At 62.2% G+C, this 10,627-nt stretch overlaps 1 protein-coding gene across 2 annotated transcripts in view; it reads right to left on the bottom strand.

Moving 5' to 3' along the window:
• Positions 1–2,467: 2,467 nt before the first annotated feature.
• CACNA1S (calcium voltage-gated channel subunit alpha1 S) overlaps positions 2,468–10,627 on the bottom strand; it is a 33,340-nt gene continuing 25,180 nt past the window's right edge. Inside the window, exons 30-44 of one of the 2 annotated variants that reach the window (XM_035347360.1) lie at positions 10,411–10,539; positions 10,207–10,272; positions 9,599–9,690; positions 9,031–9,190; positions 8,533–8,660; positions 7,974–8,070; positions 7,120–7,222; positions 6,019–6,120; positions 5,779–5,903; positions 5,329–5,457; positions 4,625–4,815; positions 3,916–3,980; positions 3,588–3,697; positions 3,072–3,188; positions 2,468–2,912 (exon numbers count right to left, since the gene is read on the bottom strand). In XM_035347360.1, the coding sequence (XP_035203251.1) occupies positions 2,658–2,912; positions 3,072–3,188; positions 3,588–3,697; positions 3,916–3,980; positions 4,625–4,815; positions 5,329–5,457; positions 5,779–5,903; positions 6,019–6,120; positions 7,120–7,222; positions 7,974–8,070; positions 8,533–8,660; positions 9,031–9,190; positions 9,599–9,690; positions 10,207–10,272; positions 10,411–10,539 (1,869 nt within the window). In that variant the 3' untranslated portion in view covers positions 2,468–2,657. The remainder of the gene's footprint in view (positions 2,913–3,071; positions 3,189–3,587; positions 3,698–3,915; positions 3,981–4,624; positions 4,816–5,328; positions 5,458–5,778; positions 5,904–6,018; positions 6,121–7,119; positions 7,223–7,973; positions 8,071–8,532; positions 8,661–9,030; positions 9,191–9,598; positions 9,691–10,206; positions 10,273–10,410; positions 10,540–10,627) is intronic. The other variant, XR_004756245.1, reaches the window with a different exon arrangement.

Genomic DNA, 10,627 nt, shown 5'->3' with positions numbered 1-10,627 from the left:
CCCCCCCCGCCCGGGCACCGCGGCCGCCGCTGCCCGAGAGCATCCGCGGCTGCGGGGGGAGGAGGAGGAAGAAGAAGAGGAGGAGGAGGAGGAGGAGGAGGGGGAGGAGGAGGAGGAAGGGGGCGGCAGGGCCGGGCGGCCCCAGGTGCCGGGGGCGGTCCGGGCGCCGCCGCCGGGTTCGGTGCCGCCGGGGGGGCTCCGCAGCGAGCGGGGCCGGGAGGGGCGGGGGCTGCGGGGGGAGGGGGGTGGTTTGGAGGGGGAGGGGCCTCGAGGGGCGTGTCTGGGCGTGGTCACGAGGGGCGGGGCTTCTGGGGGACACGCCCCCGGCCAGGCGCGCACACGCGCACGGTCGGACACGCGCAGCCCCCCCCCCCCATCGCCCCCCGCCCCGTTATACGCGCACCGGGCCGGCGGCCCCGCTCCTGCGTGTACTGGGAGTACTGGGTGTAACTGGGCCATACTGGGCTGCGGTGGGTGTACTGGGAGTGCTGGGTGTAACCGGGATGTATGGGGCTGCACCGAGCTGTGCAGGGCTGCACCAGGCCATACAGGGCTGTACTGGGTATACTGGGCCATACAGGGCTGCACTGGGTGTACTGGACCATACAGGGCTGCACTGGGTGTACTGGGCCATACAGGGCTGTACTGGGAGTACTGGGCCATATAGGCCTGCACCAGGCCATACAGGGCTGCACCAGGCAGTACCAAGCGGGTGCCGGGGCCGTGCGCGGCCAGCTGCCACCCCAGCCGTGGTGTCACCCCGCTGAGCAGGGCAGCAGGGAGCTGGGTGCCCCCACCAGAGCCCCCCGGGGCTGGTGACACCGTGGGCTGTCCCCCCCTCCCAGAGCCCAAGAGGACAGGGAGCAAAGGGGACGGGGGCGCAGCAGGACGCTGCTCCTGGGTGTCACCGCTGCCCGTGGGGCGAGCAGCTCCAGCCCAGGGGTGCAGGAAAAAAGCATCTCCAAAAAAAAAGCAGCGTGGGAGCTGCAGGGGAACCCTTCTCTGCGGGTCAGTGCTGATGGCAGGGTGAATAGTGATGGGGTGTGAGGGGAAACTGAGGCACACAGCGGCTTTGGGGAGCCCCGGCTGTGTGCCCCTTTCTGCTCTGGGACAGCCAACACCTAGGGCAGGCAGCGGTGTCCCCAGCACCTGCGTTCTGTGCTGGGGTCTGGATGCATTCACCTCGACTGTGCTGCCCTTCACCCTTCTCCCCGTGCTGCATCCCAAGGGATAACCCCCCCCAAATGCCACTTTGGGGCAGATCAGCCCCAAAGACCCCAAGAGAGGGTGCGGAGGCATTGCCCCGTCGCTGCAGTAGGACCCCCTCACCGTGTCACCCTCCGTGTTTGGGGGCTCCAGCGAGCACGCCCCCACCCCTCCACCCTCAGAAGGGGGCACACGCAGCCCTGCACCCCCCTGGGGAACGCACAAACCATCACTGCCCACCTTGAGGCTCATCCTTGACAGCCCTCCCAACAAAAACACCAGGTTCATCAGCAGCCCGCCCCCAAAACCCTCTTCGGGAGCAGGCAGAGGTGTTTAGGACCACCTAAGGGACTGTGTGCCCTGCCCCAGGGCAGGAGCAGGGGATTCCCAGGGCTGCTCCTACCCGATCCCACAGCCTGCCTGCATCCCCTGGGGGAAGGGGGCTGCTCCACCACGTCCCCTGTGCCAGAAGGGCTCCCCAGAGCTCTGGCTGCAGATGGAACTCAGCAACAGCCATTTCCCTTTTATTAAGTTAACAAAATGCCCTGCTGGAGAGCAGACAAACGCTATTGATTCAATACCTCTCCTGGGACCTATCGGTTTGCTGCATTTTAATATATATTAGGCAAGGAAGAGCCCTGAACCACCCACTTTGGAGGGGCTGGAGGCCTTCTGAAGCAAGAACCCTGCAGAGGGATGCCCCAGTGCCTGGCACCCAAATTCCTCCTGGGGCACTTGAAGTCTGTAAAACCGAGCCCCGGGGCAGCCCCCTTCCTGGAGAGAAATAAACCCAGCTGCTGCCCGGTCCCAGCACTGCCCAGGCAGCAGAGGACCATGAGCGGGCAGCAGTGGGCACAGCTGGCACCAGCAGGCAGCGGGCACTGGGATCCCAGCCCCTGGCTGTGGCATCTGTGACCCGTCCCCTGCAGGGCCAGGGTGATGCGCTTGGGCTGGATGAGCCCAAGCAGAGCCGTGTGCTGGGCGTGCAGCACCTGAGCCTCAGCGTGGTGGTTGGAGATACCCAAAGGGATGGAAATGCCCCTGCTCCCCCCCAGCTCTGCTCTCAGTTAGACCTGGGGCTGCTGCACGGAGCTGCAGGGTCAGAGCTCCTTCAGCACTGGGGCTGGGGGCTGCAAATCGCTGCCAGCTCTGCTTAATTGTGCCTGAATTTGCAGTCCCCTCCCCAGGCTGGGCTGGGTCAGCAGCCCTGAGCTGTGCAGTGGGGCTGGCAGAGGAAGGAGGGGACAGGGAAGCCATGGCGTCACAGCAGGGACACTTTAATGATCCGTCCAGCTCTTGCCAGACCCTTCTGGCACACCATTATCCTGTCCTGTCACCAGCATCCCGGAGCCACAGCCCCAGAAAGGTGGGGAGATGCGTGTCATTGCTCTGGTAGCCCCCACAGGGTCCTGAAAGGGGCTGTGCCCAAGGGCGTCGCGGTGGCAGGCGGCTCACAGGTGAGCAGCAGGGCTGGATTTTCGGGAGGCAGCTGTGCTGAGCCCGGGGGAGCCGGCTGGTGACGCAGCCAAGGTGTCCCAGGGGACAGAACCGGCGTCCTGCGGTGCTTCTCTTCCCTTCAGCAGCTCCACAGCTGCCTTCTCCACTTCACCCATCTCCAGCTGGCTGCTGGCTGCCATCTCGTCCCTGGTCACTGTCACGAAGGACGGGTCCCGGGCCAGAGCCTCAAGGCCCCCGGAGATCAGAGCCTGCAGCAGAGGACGGAGTCACAGCCCAGAACGTAGCAGAAGGGCTCACGCTCGCTGCCTTTGTCCTGCTCCAATCCCCCACCGTGCCACGAGCAGCCCCCGCCAGTCCCCTTCCCTCCCCGGCAGCTCTGCCTTTCCCCCCGCCAGCCCCTGCTTTACCTCCTGGATGAGGAAGGTGATGGCCGGGGTGCAAGAAGTGCTTGGGTCGCCGCTTTCACCCCGCTGCTGTTCTGAGCTGGGAGCTGCTCCCGTCACGGTGCAACCGCCTCTGTGCAGCTGGGTGAAAGGAGCAAAGAGCCGCAGCTCAGCCTCGGGCAGGGCCCACGGAAAATCTCTCCCATGTGAATGTGAGGGCTGCAGGGACCGTGTCCAGCCTGTACACACAATCCCATCCTTCTGGTGCTCCCAAAACCTGGGTGCCACCAGCAACAGGACCAGCAGGGCAGTGTGGGCAAACAGCGGGGTACCAGCCCCTTACCCACCAAATCCCCAGGTGAGGGGGCACTGCGGCCAGCCACGGGGCAGCAGAGGACTGGGGGTGCGATCCTGACCCCGTTTTATTCTGCTCCATCTCCAGGAGCATTCAGGGAGCTGTGGTGGCCTTGCCCAGGAGGGGAGGGAGCTTCAGCCCACGTCCCCTGCTTCACCACCTCCGGCCCACACCGTCCCCGTTACCTCCTGGGGCAGAAGGTGCTGCCCTGACGCTGGGCGATGCCCAGAGGGGGCTCCTCGCCTCCCGCTCGGCCTCCGCTGCAGCCTCTCCGAAGGGAAGGGGAGGTCACGGCCTAGGAGAAGGACAGGAGGGGACATGGGGTGGGCACAGGAGCAAGGCCATGACAGCCACCCAGAGGGGACCAGCTGGGAAAGGCTTATTTATCCAGGGGAACTGTGCCAAAGGGTTTTGGACTGCTGCAAGTCCCAGCTCCTCCTCCTGCCTGCTACCACCACCCCAGGCAGGCTCAGGACCCCAGGACCCCAGGACAGGGAAGATGCTGACACTCACCCTGTGCTGGAGGCCTGGGTGCTGCTGGCGTCATCTTCCTCAGCACCTCGTCCTCGTACTGCAGCCTGGCAGGGGCAGGCAGACAGGGCAGCTGAGCAGGGAGCACCACTCTGCACCCAGCTCCACGCACGGAGGCAGCCCTCCCCACCTTCTCCACCCTGGGGGACACAGCTGGGATGGATGAACGGGATGGAGACCCCAAGAAGTAGGAGTATATTCTCCTACACTGGTAACCCTTGTCCCTTGTACCCACGTTGGGCGCTGGTGGCCCCTACCTGGGCCTTGGCACTCAGAGATCGTGATGCTAACAGCACCGAGATGAAGGAACGACGAGAAGGACAAACTCAGGGAGACATGCACACTGTGTATGGGGCCTCACATCAGCCCCGGAGCTACCCTGCGTGTCCTGGGAACACCTCTGGATGTGCAGACACCCCTGCCTCGCACCCCAAGGGCCACATTTCTGCATCTATGGGACCGCTTTTGCATTGGCATCCAGCCCAGTTCCTCCCAGCAGTCCGCAGGGAGCTCACTGCTGCAAACCTGCCCCTTCTCCAGATCTTACCTGGCCCCATGAGGAGCCCCTGGGCACGACCAACGCACAGCCTGCCACCAGCACAGCCTCGCTGGGAGCTGCAGGGCTGCGGGACATGGTCCCCAGCTCTTCCCCCAGCCTCGCCGTGCCCACGTGAGGCTCACCAACCCTTACCCCTCCGGCCAGTTGCTGTTGTTGGTGTTGGTGTTGCCTTCCTGGGGGAATTCGTCGAGGAAGACGGGGGAATCGAGGTCTTCGCTGCCCACCTCTGTGAGCTGCAGGGGTCTCTGGCTGGCCACGTGGGGCTGCAGGGGGCTGCTCGGCTCCAGGAAGCTGTCGACCTGGCCAAACAAGCCGCCTGTCCTCTGCAACCAACGGGGAGGGTGTCAGAGGAGGCTTGGAGCTCTGCGAGGCTTTGGGGCCGTTCCCATGGGAGGAAACATGTTTGGGGGCCCCGTGGGAACACCAGGGAGCGAGAAGTGGATCTGTCCCCGTTGTGGTGGTGGCGGCACCCAGCTGTCCAGACCTGTGTTCATCGCATCCCTGCCAGGCATGCGAGCAGGGGCTATAAAAATAGAGGGGGAAACTGAGGCGAGTAACATAGAGTCATAGAATATCCCAAGTTGGAAGGAGCCCACAAGGATCATCGAGTCCAACTCCTGGCAACACACAGGTCTACCCAAAAATTCAGACCATGAAGGTGCTGCTCAGGGCGACTCGGCCAGGATGTCCCAGTGCTCAGGGAGAAGGAAGACAGAAGCACTGATATGATCGTGGTGGCCCACGCTGCCTGTCACGGTCAGGCTCATCTCCGAGGCCTGCTGGTAGCCACGCTGAGCCCCCACCAAATGGTGGGGTGCCCCGCGGGCTGTGCTCACCCTGTATATCCCTTCCTCCATGGCAGCCTCCACCATTGCTCTTTCCAGCTCCTCCTCAGCCATCAGGTCCCCGGAGATGGCTCGATGGATTTCTGGAGCTGCTTCTTCTTCAATGCTCCTCAGCCCAGCCTGGTGGGGACAAGACGACATGGCTGGAGGTGGCCTGGCCCCACAGCCCCTCTCACGTGGGGCTTTGGAGAAGGAACGGTGATGAGGCACGCTCAGGAGGTCTACAGGGCTTGGCAAAGGCCGTGGTCACCCTGCAGCTGGCTCTGTGCTTGGTGAAACAGCTTTGGGCTGATGCTGCCCCCACAAAGGGGTTTGCTAAGGGCAGCCCATTCATGGGTTGGGCCGGCGGTGCCCAAGGGGGGAGATGGAACTTTGTCCCTCACCCACAGCGAGGGGTGGTTTGGGGCTCACCAGGCACCCAGGTCTCTCAGCACCACTAACCTGGATCTCTATGGGGTTCTTCTTGGGACGGTACCCGTAATACTCCTCCTGGCGCTTCATGAACTTCCTGAAATGCTCTTGGATGAGGAACGTGGCATAGAATTTGCCCACTGTCACCTCATCGTCTGGAAGGGAGGAGAGCAACCTGATGGCACTGCCTGTCGCAAGGCCCCGAATCGCCGTAGCGGCTGAGCCCCAGGGGTTGTTTGGCCCCCCGGGAGGTACCACAGGGTGGGATACCTCCGATAGGTGGGATGACCTGGTCCAGGAGTTTCATACTGGTTCGCTTCCAGATTTTTTTGATAATAGCTCTGAGCTCCTCGTTGGCCTGCTCGAAGTTACCTGTGAGGAAAGCGAGCGGGACGGAGTGGTTCGTTCCCAAGGGAAGGCGTGTGGAAACCTGGCCAGGCTCTTCCAGGGTGTGACGCCACCCATCAAACAAGAGCTTTGTGGGAATAAGGCTTTGATTTTAGCAAAAAGACCTTAACTACAGGGTGAGTCAGAGCTAGGAAACGGGTGGAACATGAGTGCCGTGGTCTCTGTTGTGATGATCAGCAGCAGGCTCCAACCTCCCCTTCCGTGCTCTCCCAGGCTTTACCAGTCCTGCTCACTTGCACGCCCAGTCCGTCCTCATGGCTGCTCTCAGATCTCCTGTGATCCTCCCAGTGCTTCCTGCACGGTGCTGGAGGCCGTGTCCCCCACCCCAGCTGAAGGGGAGGCACCGCGCCATGCTGCTGGGGGATGCTGCCTGACCCACAGGCACGGAAACCAGCCGGCGTGGTTTCTTACCAAGGCAGGGCTTTGCAAACCACCCTGCCGGCGAGGAAGAGGGTGAAAGCAACTCCACCCCGGCCCAGCTGAACTCAAAGGGCAGCCACCCGCTTCCATTCCAGTCTGAGGTTATTTGTACCCGGGGAGATGGAAAACTGGAACAACCAGCGCAGGGGGAGATCAGGCTACACTCAACGGTGTAGGAAGGGAGCCCGGTGGCTGTGCACTGAGGCAGGGATTGGAACTGGGTCAGAACAGCTCCTGAGCTGTTCAGAGTGAAGTCACACATCTGGGGTGGCAATGGTTTGCTCTTCTGGGCCACAACACACAGCCCTGCAACTCATAAAGCCCTCCAGGCTTGGCCTGAGCAACCCCATGCACGTGCCCATGGCTTCTGGTCCGACAAGATAATGGTACGAAGCTGGGGGCTGCAGCAGAGGGTCTTGCCACACCAGCAAGAAGCCCTGAGGTCCCCAGACAGAGGGGGGGGTCAGTGCGTAACTGGCAGCCTGCAGCACAAGGGGAGGGTCCCCCCGCTGTGCTGTGGAAGCAGACCCGAGCGCCCCGTACCTTCTGTCTTGATCTTGAGGGCTGTCCTCACCAGTGCAAAGAGGGTTGCATTGAAGGTGACGGTGCCGTCGCTGTTCAGGGGCATGTTCATGCACACCAGACGCTGCAGAGCAAACCGATAACCGTGTCCCCAACGAGGCAGAGCAGGAGCAGGCTGGCTGCTCTCCCCAGCAGGAGAAACACGGTGCTGCTCTCAGGGTGCCTTCGTGCTGCTTTGCCTTCCAACCTCCACAAATCACACCAGGCTGCCATGAGGGGGCTGGGGATCAGCCCCCTAATAGGTTTGCTCAAGACCCCTGAGGGTTTACACCCATGGAGGTGCCTGAACTCCTGCCCACGTGGTTTTCCTGGGGGCCTCGTACAGACCCTGGTTTTGTGCAGAGAGTCGAGCGTGGAAAAGCATGCTCAAGGCTGCAGAGTCTCCAGCTCCCTCAGTGCTATCAGCCCTTGGAGACAAACCTCGACAGCCCGGAAGATGTGGCCATGTACTCAGCCCCAGCGCTGCCCTCTGGCCCCAGGTGCAGATGCGGAGCACCCAGCATAGCTTGGAAACTTCTCTGCCATGAGGGCTGCAGGAGGACAGCCCACGGGTGTCATCCCCTGGGTGTGGAGGGGAGCACAGGCAGGTCCTTATCTTCAGGACCCTGAAATGCATCAGCTCCACGCAGGTTACAGCACCTCTCCTTGCCTCTGAAAGGCTCCTCTCCATTAAAAACCAGAGGTCAGAGCATGAGTATAAAGCATGAAAGCAGAAAGCTGGTTGAATTCGTGTCCTCAGCCTCCCCAGGGAGGATGCAGGCATGGCCTGGGGAAGGTGCCCCTTGCCCACGCACCCACCTCTCCTTGGCTCTTACCTTACAAGCTACACGGTGTGGGCAGAACTTCCCAAAGCCCAGGGGAGGCTGGATACGTCTCAGCAGAGTCACCACGTCCAAGTGTTTGATCCTGCCCCTGCAGAGGCAATGAGCTGCATCAGCAGTGTGGTGGTAGACAAGGAGGGGCAGTGATTTGAGGAGGGGCTGGGTGGGTTTGTCTTTGTGGTCTGCATGGTGGGCAAGTCCTTTTACTTCCCTGTCCTCCTCCCTGGGGAAAACAGCTGTTCCCCAAGGCAAGGTGGCAGATAAAGGTGGCATGGGAAGAGCTGGCAGCACCACCAGGGCTGGACAAGGAGGAAAACGGGAGTCTTGTGTCCCCAAAACAACTGATGGCTTGTGCCAACCCTGGGACACGCTGGCAAGCCCACACCCACCTCTGAGAAGCTGGGATCTAAATGCCAGACAGTGCTGAGGCTCCCACGGCCCTGCTGGTCCCAGGTTGCAGCAGAGAGGGCAGCCCATGCCGGCCCCCTGACACGGGTCCCCACAGTGTCCCCTCCACGTCCCTCACCCCTGCCACGCACACAGGGTCACTCACTTGGCCTCGGGGTCGTACTCGGCCCAGATCCGCTTGAACTCATCCAGGTGGTGGGGTCCGAGGATGGACCAGTCGCGTGTGAGGTAGTCGAAGTTGTCCATGATGACGGCCACAAAGAGGTTAATGATCTGGGGGCAGAAGGGCGGGCGTGAAGGCAGTGGGACTGTGACCCCCCCCCCCTCCCCATGTAGAGGGGTGCAGTGACCCCCCACCCCACGCACAGCCAGGCAGGGCAGCCCACGGGCTCTGGCCAGGGGGCAAAGCGCAGGCAGACGCACGTCGGGTCAGGGAAAAGAAGGTGCCGGGGTTCCCTGGAGCCAGGGGCTGCTGTTGGTGACCCCACGCAGAGGCAGGACCCCCACCCCATGGGATTACACGGCAGGATGCGGCCGGCACACGCAGCTCTTCCCTCTCAGGAGCCAGCACCGGTGCGTGGCTGGGCAGCAGCACGTGGGAGATACGGGGAGGAACTAAGGGGGGATGCACGGCCCCACGTACCAGGAAGGCGCAGAGCATGTAGAAGCTGATGAAATAGAAGTAGGCGAAGCCCGTGCCGCAGGTGTACTCCTCGCCCTCGGCAAAGTCGGACTCGGGGTCGCACAGCTTCCCGTAGCTGCAGTCCAGCAGGATCTCCTGCCAGGCCTCCCCTGTCGCACACCTGGGGAGAGGGGGATGCCCGCTGGACCCCTCCTGGAGGGCTGTTGGGCCTGAAGGGACCAGCCCCATACACCGGGGAGCAGGGAAAGGAGAGGGCAGGACCCTGGGCTCGCTGTGCTGCTGCAGGGAGGGCGTGGGAGCCTACTATTGCAAGCTCCAAAGCGAAGCATTTGGGGTCAAGGAAAGCCTTGGGCTGAACTCTCCCTTCCCCTTGCTTTTCCTGAAAATTCACTAATTAAAAACCAGTCTGGGAAGGAAGCACGCAGAACAGAAACGTCGCGGTGCCCCCAGACTTTTTTCTGTAGGGCAAAAAATAAACCAGCTGCAGAAATGCTGGTGTCTCTTAGTCCAAGCCAGCTCGGAGCCCAGCTCCATTCTGGAGCTGCCTGCTCCCTGAGACAGTACCGACCTGAAGAGCAGCAGCACAGCTTGTGGGAAGGTTTGGAAGTTGTTGTTTCGGTTGATCTGGGTCCCGTCCACCATGGCGATCTTCCCAAACATCTGTAAATCAGACCGTCAGGCCCCCAGCACCCTTTCTCAGGCACCCCCACCCTGCAGAGCACCCCTGTCCAGGAGTTCCTCTTGGTCTTGGTGACTCGGCTTTGGGTATCCCCAAAAGAGAGCGTGAGAGCAGGGGGGATGTGGTTGTTCTGGGGCTTGTGAGCAGCTTGGACATCCCTGCCTGTGCTGAAAGCGTCCCTGTCGATGCTGCGCTGCACCCGAGACAAGGAGATCTCACGAACCAGGCACAAGCACCGGTGACAGCGTGTCTGCGTCATGCTGTTGACTCAGAAAGTGCTATTTGGTGCGTGCCTCGGTTGCCTTAGCTGCAGCCTGGGGATGGGAGGAGGTGCTCAGGCTGCGTTAACTCTGGGCATCCTCAGAGACCAGGGCCGAACAGTCCCACCGTGCTCAAAGCCCCCGGCACTGCCGTGCAGAGGACCCAGTCCCTCCCTGCCGCATCTTCCCAGGCTCAGGTCCCTGTTCTAGACCAAATCCCCCCCCTGCGCCTCTCACCTGCATCCCGATCACAGCATAGATGAAGAAAAGCATCACAATCAGGAGGGCAACGTAGGGCAGAGCCTGCGACAAAAGGATCATGGCTCGGGTGAGAGGCAGCCCAGCACCAAGGGGCACCCCGGCGTCCCGTGGGGACGGGACAGCTTGCTGCTCAGAGCTTGCTGCCAGCCCAGGGCACGTGCCGGTGTGTTCCTCACAAACCTGGAAGGACTTGATGAAGGTCCACAGGAGGGTCCGGACGCCTTCTCCCCGGCTCAGCAGCTTCACCAGCCGCATCACGCGGAACAGGCGGAAGAAAGTGATGGAGACGCGGGAGTTGTCATCGGGGTCCTGCGGGCAGAGGATGGCAGCAGTCACGGACCCTACAGGAGTCCCGTTAGGTAGGGATGGGACACGGCGGGGGGAAAGGCATGCTGCA

Source organism: Oxyura jamaicensis, chromosome 26, assembly GCF_011077185.1.
Source record: "Oxyura jamaicensis isolate SHBP4307 breed ruddy duck chromosome 26, BPBGC_Ojam_1.0, whole genome shotgun sequence".
Lineage (NCBI taxonomy): Eukaryota > Metazoa > Chordata > Aves > Anseriformes > Anatidae > Oxyura > Oxyura jamaicensis.
The sequence above is the reverse complement of the archived record's forward strand: the minus strand, read 5'-3'. Positions and strand labels throughout refer to the sequence as shown.